A 23,223-nucleotide genomic window follows, 5' to 3' on the forward strand; every position below is an offset into this window, starting at 1 on the left:
TGATTTACTGAGTAATTCTGTGTATGATTTAATCACATAATTAATATATATATATATATATATATATATATATATATTAAAAACTGAATTAAAAAGGAAATAACGATAAAAATGTAGTGAAAAGTTGACATTTTTGACACTATGTTGCGGGAATACGGCTTTATAGTACAGCTACTACATATATTTAAATATGTATTATTTAAAGTTCGTTTCAATCTTCACATGCCAAACACCACAAGCAACCTTTCACCGAGCATTATGTATATCGAGGGATGTGATGATTATTGCCTTTATCTTGTATATTGTAATTAGTCTTACCATCCGTCCAGAAAGCAGCACCGCATTATTTAAATATAGGATTATTTACATGTTTGGTGTTACCTAAACAGTTGAATATTTCTTCATTATGTAGATCCAAGGGGAAACAAAAGAGGTAATAGTCTGAGCGAACAAGTTGAAACATATTGGGTAAAATAGAATATCTCAGCTGAAGTCTAGTATTTTTAGAGATATACAAAATGCGTGCGACAAAAAACCTATATTGATGAATAGACCTTCCTATTTTTTGTGCCTAATTTACTTTCATTTCAATTGCCTTGTAAATCAGAATTGTTAAATAAGTCTTGCTTACTACAGTCGTAGCCGCAGTACCGATTTCGTGACAAAGAAGTCGCTTCCGTCAGATCGCATTAATCAAATCGCAATAAAATGATAGCGTAGTCTTGCCTGGGACAAGATTTAGCAGTATGGTATTGGTTGGGGACTTTACCTGCAACATTTGCTGACTGCTTTCTTGTAAGACCATCTCGAATTTTCGGTCATAGTCGTGCGCAAAGATGGCACAATCACCTTTTGTTGATAAAAAAAAAACCAAGGCATATTACTTCAAGCGATAAAAGTTAAGCTCACGAATAGCCCAAGCATCGAAAGTTTGACGTACACATCGGCATAAAATTGAATCCGACAAATTTGATCTGAAATACTAACAATGCTTATTTTTTCAATAAAAATTATGGTTTGGTCACCGCAGGCGCCTGTATCAACGTCTTAGAAGCCATGGCGAGTTATTTAGGTCCGGATAGCCTTTTAAACCCAGTCTTCTTTCTTGAAGAAATGCATTTTTTTAATTAAAGGTTTGATAATTACCGAGATCAATTCCTAAAACGTACCTTGTCGACAGTGTGCGCTCACATTTTTCCTTTTTAATTACAAATGAAAAGAAATTTATGTATATTTTCGTTTTGTTTTCCTGGTTTATTCAAACTCAATTCAACAAATCGGGGCAACTAAAAAATAATGCTTATTTGCCAACCTTAAAAGTATCATGCAGATACTAGAATACTTTCGTTTGTGGCACGCTAGAAAGCTCTTTTTGTGGAGTATGTCCGGCCTAATTAGCTAGCTTGTTCTGTATAGCCCGGTAAAATTGGATTGTGCGGTGTACCAATCACTTTTCGATAAAAACATGTGCAGAAATCTTCTGGAAAGCGTCGTTAAATATATATTCACCCTGGCCTGTGTAATGTCAAGACCCGGGATTGTTTTCGCTCCCAGGGCAGCCTATATAGGACGCTAGAGAGATCCTCTCCGATAGAAGGTTGCTAAAGCGGTTGCTTTATTGATATCTATTAAAGCTTTCTGTTTGCTTCGAAAAGCGCAGCAGCCTTAGATTCAACTGCTCCTTTATAAACAACCAAATTGTAAAAGACGTCTTTTGATCGGGGCGTGTGCTATCCAAGCTATGTGTATGCATGTTAATAAATATCAGCTATATTTTTACACTCTATACGAATAATTCAATATTCAATCGCCTAATAATGAGTATGTAGTAAGATGCCTTATCGAAATTATGAAAGTGTCGTTGTGTGTGCATATATGCGCAAGCGCGTATTCTCAGTTTACTATAAAAATAGATTACTTATAGAAACCAGAACGGTAACTATCATCAGTGGTAGAAAAAACTAATAGCAATGGAGCGTTAGATTAAGCGCAAACGCACGATGGGATTAACCCAGCAACAACTTAGCTTGTACGGTATCATCACCTTAACCGCGTCCCAATGAACGCGGGGCAAAGTTTTTGGAGAAAAACTTAGATTTTAATAGAGTTGTATCGCATAATATTTACGTTGTTTACTTTTGCAGAGATCGGTTCAGTAGTCTTATAGAAAGCTTTTACCGTAGCTAGCGGAGGCAATGAAAACATCCTTTGTACTTAGCATGATATTACTTTCTTTCCTGTGTGCAATTTTCAGTCCTCCACCGGCTGGCAATCTTTTACAATCTTACTCAAACGAAACACAAGCTAAATCATCTAATATTATCTATTTCCACGCTCCACACTGATATACCGCTGCAAGAAGTAACTTCCATCCATGGAAGACCCCCAATCCTATACAAATGAGCGAAATGCGAATCAAATGAATAAAATCTAGAGCCCGGTAGAGTCACGTTTTATAATGTTGATATTTTGTGTTTAAGCAATCTGTTCAGTAGCTTTCCAGAAAAAGAAAGTAAAGCATACTTTTTCACTACACATCGCTCATTCCCGCAAAATTGCTACAAGTACAATTCAATATTGTATTCATGTAAGTACAGTTTACTTTACAAAAAAATCACAATATACATTACTCTTATGTGGCTAAATTTTCTTGCGTGCCTACGCAATACATAGGCGTATGTCTAAGCATATCTTTTCCCTTATCTCCGTCTCATCTATTTCCATCAACCACGCCCAGAGTACCACACACACATTTGTTTGCAAATATCGCCAGAAAAAACAATGCTTCAATTGATATCCGCAGTTACGCTTAACATCACGCCATTTGTAATGAAAGGGGAAGATCCTTGGCAACAACGTTAAAAATCATCGCGGTGTCCATTTTATTTTTAGTAGTATTCTAGTTTTTCAGTTGCACTGCATTATACATTTTCATTTTTGGTGGAAGTTTCACAGACCCCAGCAAATGCACGCTATTCAAAAACACACACATACGACAACACAGGGCGCATTTCAAAATTAGTTATGATAATAATGTGGTCTTGTTTACAGAGTTGTCTGAATGCGCGGCAGTCCAATTTCTTCTACTTATCGCTCTTTCAATGTTCACAATACATAATGATATAAAAAACTCATTTGTGTTTCATTGTTCTGGAAGGTTTGCTGACTCATCGTAGGTTGAAAAACCGATACATTATCCAATGATCGATCTGGTAAGTAGCCAACAATGTTCAGCTATGATACTATTTATCAAAGCTTGAAAACTTTTGCGCATACAGACGCCACACAACATTGCTTAGGGTTCAATTTCCCCCAAGAAAATCTGCTTATCGCTACCAACCGACAGCATTATTGGTTCTTTGGGGTGGAAGCGTACATCATTTACTGAGCCAAGGTGACCAGGCAATTTATAAAGAATTCGTCGCGAATGAAAGTCCCACACATAAACGCATTTGTCTGCTGAACCACAAGAAATACGCGCGTCATCAGGGGACCATGAGCAACGCAGAAGATTCTTCTCGAAGTTATGCTGATGACCCTGTTCACATAAAAACAAATAGAAAATCGTAATTAGGAAAATTGTAGTGTCTGCTACGGTATGGTCATAACTAAGTAATTAATAATACGTAAGTAATAACTAAGATAAGACAACAAAGCTTTATGTTTCGAAGCCATGGAGAGAAGCAAAAATAAACCATATATTAACACATACATATTGACCTATAACATATACTTAACAATAATATTTATTTTTTAATAAAGAGGGCATATACATTATACAGACTATATAAGCAAGCAATAAAAAATCGTCTCCAATCCATGTGACCCTATGTATCCTTAAATTTAGCAAGCACACACACTACTAGGATAAAATCATGGAGACCCTTTCATTAACTGAATTTTTTGCTTAAACTTTACCTGATACAACGCAACACATCGCTCAGGAGGTGCATATGGTCGCACGTCCCAAACCCGTAACGTTCCATCCATTGAGTTCGATAGTACCAAACCCCCATGATGACTAAGAGCTAGACCGGTTACCGTATCTTGATGCCCATGCATTCGGAACACCACCTGGTCTTTTCTAAGGTCCCAAAGCTTAAGCACATTATCTATGCCGCCAGTTATCACCTTTATCAGAAATAAAAATATAAAAACAATGAGAAAGCGGTTAATACGATCGTTATTTTTACAGTTTTTGAAATCAACGCCGGTGGTAAACTATCTTGCGAAAAAAAGTACCTTTCATAAAAGTCACCCAGTTCCCGCTTTCATCGAGTAAAGCATATTTTTGTTTATTTTTTTAACGTTAGTTTTAAACAAAATATAGTTACAAGCCTTACATACACGGGCGATCTTGGGACTTAAGGGCACAAGTTTAATTCTTAATGGATCCCAAAAGCTATAGATCACATACTTCTGTTAAACACTAATTTTGGCGCTGTGTAAAATCAAGACAAGGCTCTTAGTTTTTGTTTTCTTCTATATATATATATATATATATATATGTATGTACGCTAGTCCGTCCATTTTTAATGTCATGGAGTTTTAATGGAATATTGCAAGATCTGTATACGGACCGTGCATCGCAGCGTAAAGTCATGTACGACATTCCAACCAAAAGCTGCCAATCTCATTCATCATATTCGTTGGTTCCAATACACTACTTTATTTGCAGCGCGACTTCTAAGTGCATTTTGCGGATTGAGATCGGAGTATAATAAATTATACAGAATTAGAATAAAATCACCATTTATCATTGTTGTTATTCGCTGCCAGTAACCTTTATCCCGCTAATTATAGTGCTGCTATTAAATACCTGGTCGGCTGTGTCATTAAAACTAATCGCTGTCAGCTGATAGTGGTCTTGAAGGGTTTTCACAGGTGTTTTCCTGCGGGCATCCCAAAGGCGAACTGTTGAATCATCTCCCGCCGATACCACAAGTTGAGGCCCCCGGCGTGCCGGATGTAGTGCATTCACGTATGACGTGTGACCACGTAATTTGCGGACACGAACGCCCACTTGCGTGTCCCAGATAGACAAGGTTTTATCCGTCGAGCACGTGTACAAAAATTCACCTAAAAAGTACGTTAAAATAATAATCGTCCCGCGTCCAGGGCAAAATTTGCTCAAAGTAAAGAGCAACAATTTGATCACACTGTAATAATAGTATGCAGTAGTAGATGTACTTACACTATAAATTCTCATACTAAGATATCGGCAATTGTAGTAACTCCGCTGTGATACGAACCGCCTGTAGAGAAGTGCATATCGAGTATAGCCCCTGTATGACCGGTCATTACATGAAAATTCTCACACTCGCCGAAAGTGTTCCAGAAGAATATCATCCGATCGAAGCCGGAGCTCGCTAAAAAACTGCCATCTGGATGGAATCTCCCAGAAAACAGCTCTTTTTCATGGCCTGTTAGAAGCATGATTGGCGCAGATAGACTCGATGTTCGCGCACCTTTCTGTAATTGCGAACATTAACAAACGAAGAAACGTTAATAAGTCGCTGATTTCTTAGTGCACTGGGTTTAAACATCTTGTCCTCTAAATAGCTCTGGGATTAAACATTTGAAGTCGTTATTTTCCTTATGTCAAAGTAGAATCCAAGAAGACGCGGTGATTAAGGTTTCTTTATTGTATTATGCATTCGGTCTGCACTCAATATCATTTACATGTAAATATCTGCTAGCTGCTCCTGCAGAAAATTACTTGCTTCGGATTACAGAACGTACATCTGAAAAAACCTATATTTAAATGTACTCCCCCCCAACCATACTTTAGACTTACAGAAATTTGCATTGCTCTGTTGACAGATCCGCCAATAAGACCCAATTCCGTATTTGGGCCTCTGGCTCTTTTATTAGGGGGTTCATAAGCCATCACAGCGCTTCCTCCGGCTTCTATCCTACGCGTTTCCGCTACTGAATAGTAGCCTGACATTGTGTTTGTTTAAAAGATGACTTGATTTCAGCAACAGCCACTTACAGCCTATATGGCTCAGCTCTAGCCTGCAACAAATTTACGGATCTAGATATATATTAGTTCTATGAAGTTAAATAAATTCAAAAATTAAACTAAAACATGGTATTTTGGCGCACATATACTATACATTCTAGCCAATGATTCAAAGATGGATGCTATCAACAAATTATCAGTATAAAAGCTTACAGAAATGATACGCGGTACCAAAACACTAAATGACGCCAAGAACTACGTTTCAACAAATATTAGGCAGTAATGTATTAATTGTTTAATTAAAAATGGTACCGCTAGTTAAACCTGTTTGAAATGAGTGAAGAGAACACAATGAGACAAAATAGTTTGACTTAGCGAGTGAAGATCCAAATGAGATTCAATAAAGCTTATAAAAATTCAATAAAGTAGGAGAAAACTGAAAAGAGATGTTACTTCACCGTCAGTTAACCCTGATCACATACTTTGACCGAGCCGATAATTGAATCCACTAGATGACTAACGGTAATTTAAGTAACCTCATAATTTAAGCTCAACGGAAACATTTTCCTAACCCAAACCATACCAAAAAAAAAGTTACCTTTTTTATGGTCTCACAGCTTTATTACTTTCTTAAATATACGTTTTTATGCTGACCCTTTCTAACTTGCGTTAATTAAACTGGTATATTTGTTGATTTATTGTGATTGATTGACCCGATGTCAACGTGAAAATAGCAAACACCGCCTCCTACGAATGGGATCGGTATTCACTGGCCAGACAAATTGCCCAGTCAACACGATATATACATATGTAGATGTATTTTGCTTACTCTACAAGCAACACACATTACCAATTTTTCCAGCACGACTTTCGTTCAACAAATGGAATGTATCACTCAATTGGACCGGTACCACGGAACAAACGTAGATAGAAATGATTTTCTGTGGTCTGCAAACTGGAACAAATAAGCCGAGGCCACACAGCCGCATAGAAGAGTCGAGACACGCGAGAGTAAATATTCCTGTGGGATGTTTACAAACAAGGCGTGAGTATACCGCGCTAAACCTTAAATGGTTCCAAATTACTTGTACCGCGTGCATTAGTTCACGCTAAATGATGCAAAGGTTTAAAGTGAGTTTTATCAAAGAATGTTTTACAGCGTGCTCCGAATAGCGCCACTTGTTTCACGATTACCGTTAGTGTCGTGCCTTTTTGTTGATAGCAGTGGTTTCCCACCTTTTCGCTTTGGCGCCATTTTCATTTACTTCTTTTGTCAACGAAGGTTATCTGACCTGCAAGTGACCAGTGGACGGGCAGCCGGTCAAATTTGTTGTCTTGACGAATCTGTCATTGGCTCTTTAAATCGAAAAATGTCGCAGGCGAAGATATCATCATTTTTTTCCCGGAAAAAAGACATTGTCGGTAATTCTAAGCAGGAGATTTCATCGAAGAAGGAATTAGAAGAGGACGTAATCAACAATCGTGCCACCGGTGCTAATAGTGATTGTGATTCGCCAGTGAAGCCTTTGAAGGAAAAACGAAAGAGTCGAATATTAGATGACAGCAGGTGAATAGAAAATACGTTTTCGAGACCCTGATTACAGTGACTTATAAAGAATATGGTTTATTGTGGATCAGGATAGTGCATATATGATAGGTTTATTAAGCAGCGCTAAGTCTTTCAAAAAGTATTTAATCTTGAAACCCACTGTGGGAAGGTGAATATTGAATTGTCTCTATGACAGAGCCAAAGTAATGCATATCGCGCGCTGGCTATTTGTATGGGCAGTTTATTGAGTACGGTTGATCGCCAACATATACTTGTGCAACGTACGCCGTCATCAAAGTTAGCTAGGGTACATGGTAAACATTTTTGTCACTATCTTGTATAAGTTGGGAGGTATTTTCTTCAAGTGGTTGTTAGTTATTGATGATAATACAACTTCATTAATTTTCGACACAACTTTTACTTACATGAGGTAATAATTAAAAATCCCTACCCATAATCTCACATTCGGTTGCTCGGCGGCCCTTTAATGCTCACTAATAGTTCACGTTATTGCATCGGTGTGGAAAAGCAACTAGAGTAAATAACCTTTTTAATTATTTAATCACATATATTTAAATATTATATATTTGTATAATATTTAGCGACTATATTTAAATAATATACTTTTGATGTGGCTTACCTTTGATGACGATAATATCAACAACATAAAGTAACAATAAACAATAGTGTTAAAATCTGCCTAGAAGTTCACAACAGGTTTACCAATAAATTAATTATTTTGAACATTCATCAGTCAAGAAACAGTCAAGAGCAACGGATTGTCAAATATGCCATGTGCGTCCTAAAATAGTTGGCCGGAATAATGGCTCTGTTCTTTTTTGATAGCGAGGATGAACCGAGTCCGTCGAAAAGGTCACCGAATGAAAACAGAGCTCCTACAAAAGAAAGCAAGCTTGCGAAGAATGTTGGCAGTAAAAAATCGCCTGGCAAGAAGACCGGAGCTAAGCGTAGGCTAAGCCCAGGCTCAGTCGACGAAAAAATGCCTGCCAGCAAACGAATTTCAACAGTTGATAATAGTGATGACAGCCACGGTGACAAGGTTAGCTTCGAGTAGATCATTATACGAGATCGCATGACTAATTTTGATAATTGACTGTTGTACAGTGCTGGTTACGATTGGGTTTCAGTGAAAACCTATAAAAACTGGTGTATTATTACTGCTTTGCATTATACTCGCTTCAGCTGCTTATATGGGATTCTATATGTATATTAATTACTATAATGAAACGCATTCTGCTTTCAGTGCGAGGGAAAACGAACAAGTCAAACCCAAGATAGAGAAAAGGATCAGGAAAAGGACACGAAGACTCCAATTTTACCTAAAGCAAAATCAGAGAAAGATGACGTCAAAGAAGACAGCAACGAAAAATCACCCAAGACCGTTAAAGAGAGACCCAAGAAAACGATGGCGTTTGACAGTGGTGTTCGTGTTGATGACTTAAGCCCAAATGACTATCGCCCAGACAAGGAGAAGTACGATCCCGTTAAAGACGCCACTTGGAAAGAAGGAGAGAAAGTTCCTTACCTTGCGTTTTGTCAAACGCTTAACCGTATTGATGAAAATTCATCCCGTCTTAAAATGATAGAAATTCTTCGCAATTTCTTTTGGAGTTGCCTGGCTCTATCGCCGAATGATTTAATTTTTGGAGTATATCTGTGCCTGAATAAAACAGCCCCAGATTACGAGGGTCAGGAGCTAGGCATAGGCGACTCCCTGTTGATGAAAGCTATAGCTGAGGTGACGGGAAGGACGTTGGACGCAATCAAAAAAGAGGTCCATGTTAAGGGTGACCTGGGCATGGTAGCAGAGTCATCCAAAACGAATCAGAAGATGATATTTGCTCCACCCAAGTTACTTCTGTGTAATGTTTTCGCTAAGTTAAAACAAATTACACAATTAAGTGGACAGAGCGTCCAAAGTAAGAAGGTCGACATGATTAAAAGCATGTTTGTGGCTTGCCGCGGGTCTGAATCTAAATTTCTTATCAGGTCGCTGACTGGAAAGCTCCGAATAGGTCTCGCAGAGTCCAGCCTTCTTACAGCTTTGGCCCATGCTATCATTCTGTACAATCAACCTGAACTTGCGAAAACGTTGGGTACTGAGTCGACAAAGAAAGTCCTTGAGGAAGCTACACTGGCCTTAAAAACGGTATATTGTGAGTGTCCGAACTACGACAAAATAGTTCAAGTGGTTCTGAAGGATGGTTTCGAGGCTTTGCCGGAAAAATGTAAAATAACTCCGGGTGTGCCTATGAAGCCCATGTTGGCGCATCCTACTAAGGGAGTGACAGAGGTTCTAAAGCGATTCGAAAATATGAGTTTTACGTGTGAATTTAAGTACGATGGTGAGCGTGCGCAGATCCATATGATGGAGGGAGGAAAAGTGTCAATATTTTCCAGAAATCAGGAAAACAATACGACGAAGTATCCCGATATCATTCAGCGGATTATTAAGAATATAAAAGAAGGAGTCATTGATTTTATCATGGATTCCGAGGCCGTGGCGTATGATCGTGAAAAGAAACAGATCCTTCCTTTCCAAACACTGATGCATAGAAAGAAAAAGGATGTTGATCATGGTGAAATTATCGTTCAGGTTTACGTGTTTGCTTTCGACTTACTGTACCTTAATGGTAAATCGCTTGTGAAGGAACCTTTCCGCGAGAGGAGACGTTTGTTAAGAGAGCATTTCCACGAAGTCGAAGGCGAGTTTGGGTTTGCAGCCAACGCTGATCTTGAAAACGTTGATGATATTCAAGAATATCTAGAAGAAAGCGTTAAGGGCAACTGCGAGGGTTTGATGGTAAAAACACTTGATAAGGAAGCGACTTACGAGATAGCAAAACGTTCCCACAACTGGCTTAAGCTAAAGAAGGATTACCTAGAAGGTGTAGGAGATACGATCGACGTCGTTGTTATCGGGGGTTGGAAGGGAAAAGGCAAGCGAACAGGAACGTATGGGGGATTCCTGCTGGCATGTTATGATCCAGAGAGCGAGGAGTTCCAATCGCTATGCAAGATCGGTACAGGCTTCAAAGAGGAGGAGCTAGAACAGCACACCAACTTCTTCAAGGATTATGTACTCGAAAAGCCTAAACCATATTACAATGTGGACTCTTCGCTTCAGCCCGATGATTGGTTTGATGCTGTGCAGGTAATGCAAAATGTTGAAATTTTCTTGCATCGGCATAGAACAAAAAATATTAATAAGGACATTAAGGAACTAAATGGACAGTTATGCTTTAGAAAGATATCGTTGTGATAATTTTGAATTGGTATATTTGTTATAACTGTTTTCGTATTTTAGGTATGGGAAATCAAGTGCGCTGACCTGTCGATTTCTCCTCTACACAAAGCCGCTATTGGATTAGTAGATCCAGAAAAAGGAATTTCGCTTCGCTTTCCGCGTTTTGTCAGAATTCGTGACGACAAAAATCCTGAGGACGCAACACACGCGCAGCAAATCGCTAGCATGTACCGAAGTCAGGAACAGATCAAAAACGCTGGGCCTTCAGGAACTAACGATGAAGAAGATTTCTACTAGAGTTAGAACTTCCAGGATTTTGTATACAGTGGTCGTATTGGTGGTCAGACGTGGTATTGCAGGTTGTTTATTGGATAAAATATGGAGTTGATAGCATAACAGTGCATCGAATTAATTTGTGCTAACTACTGGCTCAATGAGACAGTTTTTGGAAATTAACATTGTACACATACTTTCTTGTAATACAACTACTTACACATGGTTATTGGGTCTGCCGGTTTAACAGTAACTCTTTAAGCTCTTCGGGCTGAATCGCACTGTCAGTGCCGTTTTTTAGGTTGTGCGATCTCTGCACATATCTATTTGTTATATGATGCATATTTTATGCAATGACCATTTGAATTGATATGCGTAAGACCATAACGACAGTCATGCGTTTCAAGGTAATGAAATTTTCTATCGAGTAAGCGATACTGTTATAAGCACCCTTATTATGGAGGATCAGGAATAAAGAGGATTATATATTTGCAATGTAACTAATAACATGAAAAACGTATATATTATCAAATAGTTTACCGCAATTTTGGAAGATAGTATCTGACTCTACTATGGAGATGGGTAAGTGTGCTTATACCGCTGTGATTAGAAATCGCACAGCTATCATTTACATTTTATTTTGCGCTTGTCGAGAGCAAATTTGAAGTTGTATGATAAATAAATTAGCCTGAAAGCAGACTTCTAACATAACCAATATTTTTATGGGTAGTTATGATCAGGCAAATACTTATTTGAAGCATACTGTTTATTACAGTAAATAAAAAATATGAGTTCAAATACAAAATATCTAAATATGAATAACACAAAGTACAAACACTGTTTTACTGGATTACTTATGCGTATTAAGGCTTGAAAAGATTTTTCGAAGCTACTTTTTTCGATTCTTGTAGCAGGTTTTAATCCAGATAGATCCACAAAAGACATATTCAAAGTTCTATTACTATTTGTTTCGCAGAGTGGCCCGGTAAACCCTCAAACTAGAATTAATCTGTTGTGATATCAGCTAACCTGTTAAAGACATTTCTATTATACGTCAACGAGATCTGTTTGCAAGGAAGTCAGTGCTTTGAATGATCTCATTAGCCAAATAACAAGTCAAAGCTGAACAAAGATTGAGATATCAAATAATAACACTGTAGTGTTGCTGTAACGCAAGTATGCATAGGAACAACTAAGGGAACAATAACACTTCAAAAACCAAACTACGGTAATATTGCCACATTTTATGAAAAGTGTGTTTCAGATCCTGGTGCTGATATCCTTGTTTATACTCTTGACAAAGACGAATAGTATTATGGTCTTGCATTTCGGTTGGATTTGATACATTTGAAAAAATTGATTTGATACTCAAGAAAAAAGATACCACCATACATACTGACTATGCGGCATTGAGTTCAAATACTTATTGAAATTCGAAAATACTGTATTACATTTTTGAGGTACTTTGCGGATTAACTGGAAGCTCAATTGTGCTTTTTTGCTTCTATTTAAATTGTAACTGTAACATGCGGGGGCTAGCTAAGCATGTTTTAGGTTACCTAATTACTTGGGGATAAATGGCTTAATTTCAAAGGTTTTTTTCATTTTTTGCTACGCCTCTTTATAAGTCCTGTTCGTTAGGGTGGCAAATGGTTATTGAATACAAATGTTATTTCACTGCTGATTCTAGTGTGCCTAATATATTTCCCATATGGCGTCAGTAATCTGAAAAGTTTCATTTAGAGTAGAATCGAAATGAAATTGTAACTGCTACGCATCTGGCAGCAAAGAAAATGCTTATACATATCATTCATAGGGGCAACGAACAGTTATCAAGCCAGAATTATGTTTCTTCGTCTGGTCACGTCTCCGTATTAATCAATTAATGGAAATAATACCTCTATTTAAACATGACTCCATAAAGCTCTTTCACAGGCAGAATTAATATAATTATAATTTTAAGTCGTTTGTGCAGTCAAACCGGTAGACATAGATATCAGTGCTGTTGGGAGGTGCCGCAGGTGAACACATGTCATCGATGCAAAACATCTTATCAAAAAATAACGTATGAAAATACAATGCAGCTATATTAGTATATATTAAAAAAATATTAATGCAATATAAATATAGGTATAAATATAAGTAAACTATAGTACAGTGAGATTGATTCAAGGAATATAATAGTCGATCTTTGGAACGATTCCTTTTATATATATATTAAAGTTACCTCGACAAGATTAAACAGCTCATATCTTTGACAAAGTAACATGGCTTTCACGAGTTCATACCTATTGTCCTTACCGTGTTCAATGCTTGAATTACTGCAACGCACGTATTACTCGAAATACGTCGTTCATTATATCGTTCACGCTGGTATATCTGATGAAAATCAGAATCAGTGGGGGGGTGCAAATTCGGCTCAACAACGATGACGATGATGTCATCACGTCTTGTTTATAATCTTCGTGACTAAATAATCGGCACGGTACAATTTGTGTTTCACGTAATAACAACGTACGCAGTGACCCCGCTAGCGGAAAAAAGCAGCTAGTGCTGATACCTGGAACACGGCATAGCGAGACAGCGAGGGACGGTGTAACTAAATACATTCGCAGTGTGAAGGCTACAGACTGAGATATTTTGGGTCTACTTCGCTGTTAAAAACAGTCACATAGGGCGTCGCCGTCAAATATTTATGCAAGGCGAAGGCAAACCCGATCAAGTTCATGCTAGAGCCGAAGTGAAGTCCGAAGTTGCGTTATCGTAAAAGTTGAGTCCGTTAAAACTAGCGAATCAACACGACGATGGACGCTGTCATAGCTACCAGCGCTGCGACAAAACCAGCAGTGGTAAGAGCTTATAGGAGTGGGCCGTATCATAGGCCTTGTATAGAACGCACTGTGGATAATGACACGGCTTGAACCTGAATTAAATTTCGCTGTTGTTGGGGACGTGAAAGCCGGTGCACACTGTAAATCTTACGGACATACGGACAGTGGGCTCACATATATCCCTAGCTATGAGATACAGTTCAGGCTCGGATGAGGTTATTTTGCATGAAACACTTTTAGGCTGTTTCTGACACTCAGCAATAGAAGCTTTGGTTTTGATTTGATTTGATTTTGAGGTATCGCTTGTATATGGCTCGCTCAGAATATTATATAAGCCTCTGTTAAAAGATGTCTATGTCATTTTGTAGCGGAAAGGTTCTCATGCAAGTTTCAAATTATTAATTACTTGCGTAGGTTCTTATATTTTAAAAGTCCTCTTAAGTTATTCATGCTTTCAGCGGCCCACAAACGGCAGTCATTATGTGCAGGGCTGAATTTCGGGCGTGATCCTTTATTTCTCATATAAAGGCGTTTATCTTTGGCATAGAGGCATAAAAAATCACAGAAAAGCTACTTTTGAACGTCACCAACAATGTTTGGAGCATTTGAGTGACCGCTCTATGAAAAGACGTCATTACTTTTTTAGAATGAGGTTGTCATTCATAAGCATTTCTAGTATTTTTTATAAATTGTTGTGAACCAAAAAGGGATAACTTAGAAACTCTTCCCGTGCCCAACAATCTCTCCAAATCCAAGTGTAATAATTACCCAGCTGTTTTGAAAGAAGGCCTTATTACTTTTTGGATGATACATAACCTCCTAGCTTCAGGAAAGTCAAAATGTTTTCTTCGTGACGAGAACAAGAACTGGTTTATTTGTCGAGAATTGCGGGTTCTACAAGCAAAAAAAACACAATAAGCAAATGCGTTTGACTAAGTACTCACACACTTTGTCCTTAAAATGAGCAGTCAAATATGATTAAACTAATCTGGAGATACGCAAAATACCAAAATATATCACTTCCAAGAAAGGCTCGCAACCGCGACGTATTCATTTAACCAAGAGTATGGGATTAAGAAATACGTAGCGAGGCTGAAATCTCATGTGGTAATTTGGCCGAGCAAGTTACTTACCGAGAAATTTGAGAGCCTTGATTTTGACTCACGACGTACAAGACGTATACGATTTGTATGGAATGAAAGAAACTTGAACGAAATAACGTTTCTAAAATTTAGACTTTATCCGGTATAAACAAATTTGATTATAGATTGATTGTGCTTGGCGTAACCGCCGGTTGATTTGCATATACGTTGCGGCCAAATTTTACACCAGTTGTATTCAGATTATACGAACAGTAATCAAACTTTTGTTAGAGTTTAATTTTCTTTTTCCGTTAAAGCCCTAAGGCATGAATGAAATATATAAGAGATATAAACAGAGGTATTTTTTTAGAACGCAGGCACATTCCAAATTTGTTCATTATTACCGCTCAGAAAAAGAAATTTGGAGTGCATCTAGCTCCTTGACTTCTTTAACAAGCAGAAGTTATTTTAGGTATCACAAGATATGATTATGTCGTCAATGGCTCAAGTTGGGGGGAAGAAAACTAATAGTTTATTGTGCATGCTGTCAATGTATGAAAAAGATAAGTTCGACGACATTAACTCCTTTAAAAATTCACCACTGCTATGAAGAAGAATTAATAGTAAAAAAAAACTCAATCAGTGTGAATATGTTTAGATGATAATGTAACTACATGTATAACATCATCAATGAATGCACATTTATTTACGCGGTATTAGCAGTAAAATATGAAAATAAAGTAACCGATCTAAGTAAAAGATAAGGATAAAGACTGTAGTTCTTTATATAAACTTTGTTCTCCTTCGGCCTAGAATCGAAATCAAATTTAACACACGAAATGCATTAATCATTTTCCACTGCTTTTGCAACACGTTACCCTTAATCGCTTAATGGTTTGATTTTATCATGCTCATTTATCATGTAATGCTATGGATGCATTAAAGAAAACCTAGTTTAATCCTTAGGTATTTTTCCGTTTTATTTTGCAATTTACTAATAGATATAGACCGCAAACACTTAGATTTTCACATCGCAAATGTCTCTAATGCGCCGCTTTCAGCTAGAATAATGTAAGCCATTTGTCTCTTGATGATGTATCCTCCTTTCCCGCCTTCGGAGTTAGGCCGTAGAATTTTGGATTATTAAGTGTGCAATTTACCTAGCGTGATGCCTTATTACAGCCCTATAGATTTTTGAGCGTGTATGTGTATCTGTTTATGTGAAACGCTACACTGTAGAAAAATGGCGGGTCACAGTGAAATTGAATATCTGTTACAAGAGGTGTCAGCTAGCTATTCAAATGGCAGTAACAGCTGCGATAACGGCGCTAGAAGCAATAAGGCCGATACAAACTAATCGTCTAAGCTGTCTAGGCAAATTTAGGCGGCAACCGCTGTATATCCATGGTGATTCCAAGCAAGCACCGGCCTGCGTCGCGCCAGCGGTCTCACAAGTATACATTCATGTACACTTTTTAAAGCGACTCCATCCCAGCAAAGTCTGCATACCCGGCGACCCGTTGAGACTGGCACCACACACGCCACAGTAATTTCATGTGTCTCAAACATTGCTTTCCTGCCTCTGATCCTGGTGCCATTGGCATTTCATGTGCGGCGAACGATCTGTAGCCATACACCCTTCGTCGTTCATATCGTGTGCTAATTAACATAGATACCGCCTAAAATTTGAACACTTGTATTATGATATACAATATTTATGCTGCAGAGAATGTACATAATGAGTTCACGATTGACGACTATATAACAAAATAAATGTTGGTAATGTTAGCGTATATATGTGTAGATGTAGTTACGGTAGCGTAAGACCACAGGTCGTTTTGGGTTTGTTTCCCCCTCCCCTCTCCCCCCAATTACCTACTCGCTGCAATTTCAGAGGCATTCCGTCGAAACCAAATCTCTCGAACCATATTATACTTACCTCATGTATAAACGCCCATATGACCATATGTAGTCTGACGAGGTCTCATTGGTGAGGAGACGAGTGTCAAAATGAATTACTAGTGTATTTAGAGGAGCAGTCTTCTATAATATTTGTAATATGTTATTCGTATCGAGACTGTTATTCTGTGGTGGCTTTTGTCAAGTCGCGTTGTCGTTTAAGTTTATAAGTTTAACGAGAGAATTTACTAGAATTGTATGGGAGTTACTTCGAGTGGTAAAGAACACAACCGTATAGACGTGAATCGGTATATTTACTATAATGTATTAAAACTCCATGTAAAAAGTTTCAATAGTAAGAAATATTGGGGTGTTTTGTAAAAGCAAGTCTAAAAGTGCTTCAAATTGGAATGATGCAATAGTGATTATTATTGGCCCAGGTTATGATTTACGGGGCGTTTGTGCTGTGCTCATTTTGACATACTTTTGATAAGCTCTGCATTGTGTGCGGACTGTATGAAGAGGAATATCAATCGCAGAACTTATGATGTGTCGAAATTGTTTACATCGTATAGCGCTGAAGCATTTTTCACTTTCCGAAAATCACAGAGCCGTTACCCTTAGGTAAATAAAAGGCGTTATTTTTAAAAGCATCTATAATTCGATGTTATGACATGCAAGTATCACGTCTTTAACTCTGTACAATTATCATTTGTAAATTTAGAATGCAAAGATTTCATACGAATGTGTATTGTATACAACATAAATACCACTAATTATATGTAATAAATTGTATTGAGATTCACTGTTGATGAACAGAAAAGGCATAACTATATTTTACAAAACAGGTTCTTCAGACGAAAGTAGTACTCACTGCAGTTGAGTCGAGGCTATACGCTATAACGCGTGATCGTTTGCGCTGGTATCCCTATAACCGTTTTGTTCTTTGTAACTATTGACAATAAATGTAAAGAGCTATGACTCAGTACGTTCAGATAAGATACGAATGCTCGTGTGTGATTTCCATAATTATCGACGTTTGTGGACACTGCGAATACGGACAAACTGCATAAGATGAAATCGTTTTTTTGGCTAGTAGTAAACAATTGCTTCCGAATAAGTTCTCGGATAATGCAACCCACGATAGGTAAAGCGAGGTTTTCTTCATTGGCAGTACAACAATCACGCATTAGACATTATCAAAGTCAAATAAACCTATATTTTTTGGACGCCGTACAGAACATACAATATGCATTAATCGAATATTCAACCGAGTTAAATGCAGTCAACCAAAAGGCTATACGCTACGCCCAAATATTATTGTCATAGCCTACTGAGAAGGCCACATTCAACTAACTATAGCGCTTATTTCATGTGGATGGCCCTTGCAACAATACATTGGTATACTACGTTGATGCACTGTCCAGAAAAGTCTTGTTTTGCATTTCTGTTACAATGGATTGTAAGTTTCAGTTTTACTAACGAATATCGAGCCATCCAAACAAAGACAGATCTGCCAGCTTTAGCAGGCCAGATGGAGGACAAATGCTCCTTATAGGTGCATATATATAATATAATGAGGCTTTGTTCCAGTTCTTTCTTGATGCAGCGGGGACATGAAAATCGGCTTGGGAGCTTTGTGAATCTTTTCTTTGCATTCAGCATAGTCCTGGTGCAATTAGAATTGTAGAGCAGTGAACAGAAAATCCAGTCTGATACGTTAAAAGTAAGGTATTATTGGCGATATTTGGCTTGGTTTTGGATACTAGACAAGTTTCATGAATGTCCTACGACAAGTTCTTTCAGGACATGTCGCTGTGTGATGAGGTACATCACGCGCCACAATTTTCAAAAATACACGGTAGCGTACAGCACCCTCGTTAAGGACCTATGGATATGAGCAAATCAGTCTAAATTCGTGAGAGAAAACAAATTTTTATTACGCGCAATGAAAAATCTCAAAGCCTAAGGGTCGTTCTCCGTTTTTTTGTGAGAATACTTTAATACAAATATGAAAATAAGGTGTAGCGTTCATACGCTTTTATAGCTTCGTTGATTTTTCTCTAGCAAGTTAATTTACGTATATATTTGTATTTATGATAGCATTAAACACGCAAAGCTAAGCCAAAAAAGCGCGCTAACAGTTTGCCAAAGATAGAAAGTTATCAAATATCATTTATTAAGCGATCCAATGAGGCAGAAATATATAATAAATCGGCAGGTTGTCGTTTTTCTCGTTCACGGCCCCGCATAGGTGTCAAGCAGTCCTAGTGAAGGTAAGGACGAGCCCGCATTACTAAATAAACTTCTTTCTTGCTTGAGCACCTCAGTTGTCACAGCGAAACGAGGTGAGGACATTCGTACTTGAATCTTGCCTTTTCGCCATCCATGCTAAGTGAACTGGGCTAATATAATGGAGAGCAAGCTGTTTAGTCACTCTATATAGCCAAAGCTTTTCTGTACAACTATATGTATCCGGGCGGGTGAGTTTCTTCATAGCGTTTACTTCAAAGGTCGTTTATCTGTCGCACAAACGTTTCCGGGCTATGGCCATGGCTGAAGGATACCAAACTTACATAATTACCTATCTAATTAAGTAAGCCTCCATGACATAGTTAGCCAATTAATAGTCCTGAGCGGATGAGATCCTCAATGCAAAACGAAATCACGACGCGAGTTTACACATGGTTCTTATCACCTCTCTATATCTTGCCAACAGTTGCCAGTCAGATTGCTGTTCATATCTTGCGTTTACTAAGGCCACTGAAGCCATTCGCTAAAGTACTTATTGCAAATAGAAATATTCCGGAAATAGCCCATTAATACAAAAAGAGCATTACTCAATGTCTATATACGCTGATGATAGAATGTTTTCAGTAACTGCTAGAATGTATCCATAAAGAGCGAATCATAAAGGCGAAAAAATGTTTTTTTTTCGAGTTTGCTTAGCAGAGATCCGTCTTAAACATCATTTGATAGATCTTTGATAGATCACGGCTTCCTTTTTCTCTGAGGAGAACGCTAATCGTTGTGGCCTAATCATAATAATATTTTGGGAATGATTGAGGAAGGAGAAGTAAAATTAAAGGTTTGGTACTTCTGCTTAAAGGACCTGTATATCGCCTGAGAAGACTAATATGTATTAAGTTGCGAAAAAAAGGGTAACTTTTCACCTAATGAAAAACGTAACGTTTCATTTAAATTCTAACAACGTATCAATGAATCATGTGTCCACCATAATTTTCAGCAATGTCCTTACGTTTTTAAATCAATTATATCATTAATAATACTCCGTCTCGCCAGACACTTTCAGTTCCACTATTGGAGAATTCGTCCAGCCGGTTTTTGAAATCATGTTCCTCGTCAAACTGTTAGAAATCTCATTCGTTGATGAGAGGGGCACAAATTCGTCTGCACAAGGCCTGTATATATAGTGGAATATAGTGGGTGCAAAAACCTTCGCATCCATCGAAGTTTTTGCAGATCCGCATGGTTCGTTTGTGGTCTGGCATCTTTATAAATGAGAATGACTTTGCCTCGTATGTAGAGCCTTGTCTGCTGGACAATTTTATTTACTTGATGCACCTTGGTCATATACAAGTACTTGTCCGCCATTTCTAAACATTTTTTTTGAGGTATAAAACTCTTCGTTGGACTGAGCGCAAATCTTAGGCCTTTTTGCAGCATTCATAGAAAGGTCGTCATTTCCTTCAAAACAATTAGAAAATTGTTCAAAGAGTACCGGCATTTTTTTTATCTCCTGGAAATTCCTTTAGCAAATTATGCACCCACTCGTTTGGAACCGACTTCTCAACGTTAGTATGTTGTGCCGATCTCATGTCGATGTTATTTTACTGTTTAAAAGCAACAATGTGTGGAATACTGCTTGTTCGCCCACGTGAGGCATTTTTAAGGAAGAAATATCCTGACTTTCATCGCTTACTTTTACAGAACACTTTTGGACATTTGAATCACTAAACTGAAAAGAACGTTCAAATCAAAATAGACCGTGTTGTGACAATGCTGACTATAAAAACTTTCTCCATTTTTCTATAAGGCACTTCGTCGATCCTCGAATCTTAGACTCGTATTTAGGTGAATTCTCGCACACAACGAATAACGTAAGAACTTTTTTGAAACGTTTAATAAACAAAGTAAAATTCCATGTAATAAAAGTATACGACGCAATAGCTTAACAAGCCTATCGTATACGGTACAATATGCAGAACTTCCATTTGCATACTATTTAGAAATCGTTGAATCAAACAGACTGTAACTATTGATCAGCTTGAAAGAAATTGAAAGAACTCACAACTTCCATCCAGCTGCCAAATGGGGAATTTGTTTTCGCAACACTTTAATTCAAATTCGAAAAGACGTTCCGGCAGTTTCTCTATTTTCGGATACATCAATAAATCTAATTGCCTTAATCCACTACTTAGTCTACCTATTCGCTGAACTTCTTGTTTCATCGGCCCGAATGTACGGAAACGCTAACATTTCAGCGCCCCCTTTTATTTAGTTTTAATAATAGCAGCAATGATATGAACAACTGTTTGTTCGTTGTATAAGCATCATGTAAATACCGTGTCATCGCTAACTAGGAAAGTTATACGGTGTGTACAACAAACAGCGCTTTGCTATTGTTACTGCGGCGAAAAGGTTAAACCGTATGTAAGGTTTCACAGCGTTACTCACATTGTTTGCGTGAGTAGCAGACAGACGTGTCACGATGAAATCTCTTCTAGCAGTTTTTAATTAGGCATAGGGCATATGCAGATTTACGGACTGTAGTAAGATAGGTAGAGTACACATAGGCGAGGCTCCAGCATCGATGGGGAAACAAATGAAATCTTGAAACTAAAGTTTTCAGGTGAGGGTGGAAGACAGTAGCTGAATCACCAACAAAAAAGGTCAGCAGCCGAAAAAGTTTTTATCTATAAGCTAAGATCCGTGAGGCTCGAGAGGGGGCATAGACACACTATGGTCGGCGCTGGAAAAGGCGGCTAGCCGTTCGAAGAAATGCCTAGCTGTCGATTTGAAGAACTCCAATTTAAATAAAGATTGGTTGTTTGTGCATCGAACCATAAGCCTCAATTCCTAGGTCTGAAAATCCTAGTCAGTCACTGAATTTGCAGAATGCGTTATATATTGTCAATAGTACTATAGCTATACATTATTTTACAAAACTAACAAGAATACGTACGGTTCTACGGGTAATTTTAGCTAGCAATAATCTTTAATTGAGACTTGATCGGTTTCCATTACAAAAGCTTTCTTTACTGTTCACTAATATGTCTTTACTTGCTTTTTTTGATTATGTACTTAATACAAGGACACGACAAATCAATAAAACAAATATACTTTTGAATGTTAATCGTGAATTTTCAATACTATCGCTGTATGCTGCGCAAATTATATATTGCACTATTAAGCTTTCCAGCTCGAAGATATGGGTGAAATTAGGGCACTTCCACTGGATCTAATGACAAAATTGGGTTATTCCTATTTAACAAAACACTGTGGATGGGAAGCAGAGTCGCGAAACACCTGTGTATCTGTCTGCAAACGTTGGTGATATTCTCATCGGTCGTGAACTCCGTGGGAGATCACTGCTGGTGAATGGGTGTTGATGAAATTAGTACTTAACTATATATGTCCTGTATCACGATGTACGAACTTCTAAATGACAGTCTTTTTCCAATGATTTTCACGCTTAGTTAACCACTTTATGTTTTCTAACTTTTGGTCACCCAAGGTCGCCGTTCTTATTATCCTTAATATTCGAAGTTTTCCATTTTGTTATAGAAATTATTAGAATTATTAGAATTATTATTATGTAGAAGTATTTCAGGATGTTCCCGAGAGTTAAAACCAAGCTTTTGCAAAGAAGCGCATTATTATACATTTCAACGGATCATTAACCTTAACAGTAAATGGACTCGTTTGTCCCATATCAGAGCTATCGTTGTGATTCGCGAAACACACGTAGAAGCAAACTGTGTTGTTCGGTAACTATCGGCATTATGTTGAATTTCTGCATGATGAAAAATTGCAACCAGCTAGTCATTAGCTATCTCCTGGAAAACAAGCTTTAAACATTTTGAAACCTCCTTAGGTTAAGCTCCTAAAAATCGGTAGTTAAGGTTTTTTTTTAATTTATGTAAGTAACCCGCAAGCCGCAAGATATTGCAAGCCGTTCTATAAGCAGCACTTAAAGAGCAATACTGGCCCTGTCCTAGGTAAAGACATTCATTAAGAAAGCAAAAAAGGCCAAAAAGCAGATTTCGCCTTTTTATTGTCGCAAGACAGTTGGTATCCTTACACCTGGTCCATCGCCTCATCGTGACTTCTAT

At 37.8% G+C, this 23,223-nt stretch overlaps 2 protein-coding genes across 4 annotated transcripts; one reads left to right on the forward strand and one right to left on the reverse strand.

Moving 5' to 3' along the window:
* Positions 1-1,231: 1,231 nt before the first annotated feature.
* Positions 1,232-6,936, reverse strand: LOC111268407 (U5 small nuclear ribonucleoprotein 40 kDa protein). Of its 3 annotated transcripts, none has more exons than XM_022847387.2 (6): positions 6,816-6,936; positions 5,798-6,037; positions 5,253-5,472; positions 4,820-5,079; positions 3,919-4,131; positions 1,232-3,538 (listed from the first exon to the last, which is right to left on the reverse strand). In XM_022847387.2, exons 2-6 carry the CDS (start codon positions 5,948-5,950, stop codon positions 3,296-3,298), a joined length of 1,089 nt encoding a protein of 362 aa, XP_022703122.1. In that variant the 5' UTR covers positions 5,951-6,037; positions 6,816-6,936; the 3' UTR covers positions 1,232-3,295. The 3 variants fall into 3 exon arrangements, with proteins under 3 accessions (XP_022703122.1, XP_022703121.1, XP_022703123.1); XM_022847386.2 differs by having other exon boundaries at positions 5,798-6,018; positions 6,816-6,935; XM_022847388.2 differs by lacking the exon at positions 6,816-6,936 and adding an exon at positions 6,592-6,783 and having other exon boundaries at positions 5,798-6,018.
* Positions 6,937-7,022: 86 nt separating this feature from the next.
* On the forward strand, positions 7,023-11,806 carry DNAlig1 (DNA ligase 1). The gene is made up of 4 exons (XM_022847385.2): positions 7,023-7,532; positions 8,361-8,574; positions 8,779-10,689; positions 10,843-11,806. Exons 1-4 carry the CDS (start codon positions 7,114-7,116, stop codon positions 11,077-11,079), a joined length of 2,781 nt encoding a protein of 926 aa, XP_022703120.1. The 5' UTR covers positions 7,023-7,113; the 3' UTR covers positions 11,080-11,806.
* Positions 11,807-23,223: the final 11,417 nt, after the last annotated feature.

The sequence above is a fragment of the Varroa jacobsoni genome, unplaced genomic scaffold (assembly GCF_002532875.2).
Source record: "Varroa jacobsoni isolate VJ856 unplaced genomic scaffold, vjacob_1.0 scaffold_1281, whole genome shotgun sequence".
NCBI lineage: Eukaryota > Metazoa > Arthropoda > Arachnida > Mesostigmata > Varroidae > Varroa > Varroa jacobsoni.

What these genes read in the sequence shown, in the direction of transcription:
- LOC111268407 (XM_022847387.2), bottom strand. Translation starts at nt 5,950, where the DNA reads ATGTCAGGCTACTATTCAGTAGCGGAAACGCGTAGGATAGAAGCCGGA. An exon ending in TATGCACTTCTCTACAGGCG is followed by an intron (nt 5,080 to 5,252) that starts GTTCGTATCACA and finishes CGTACTTTTTAG; the next exon opens with GTGAATTTTTGTACACGTGC. An exon ending in TTAATGACACAGCCGACCAG is followed by an intron (nt 4,132 to 4,819) that starts GTATTTAATAGC and finishes TTTCTGATAAAG; the next exon opens with GTGATAACTGGCGGCATAGA.
- DNAlig1 (XM_022847385.2), top strand. Translation starts at nt 7,114, where the DNA reads ATGTTTTACAGCGTGCTCCGAATAGCGCCACTTGTTTCACGATTACCG. An exon ending in CGAATATTAGATGACAGCAG is followed by an intron (nt 7,533 to 8,360) that starts GTGAATAGAAAA and finishes CTTTTTTGATAG; the next exon opens with CGAGGATGAACCGAGTCCGT. An exon ending in ATGACAGCCACGGTGACAAG is followed by an intron (nt 8,575 to 8,778) that starts GTTAGCTTCGAG and finishes TTCTGCTTTCAG; the next exon opens with TGCGAGGGAAAACGAACAAG.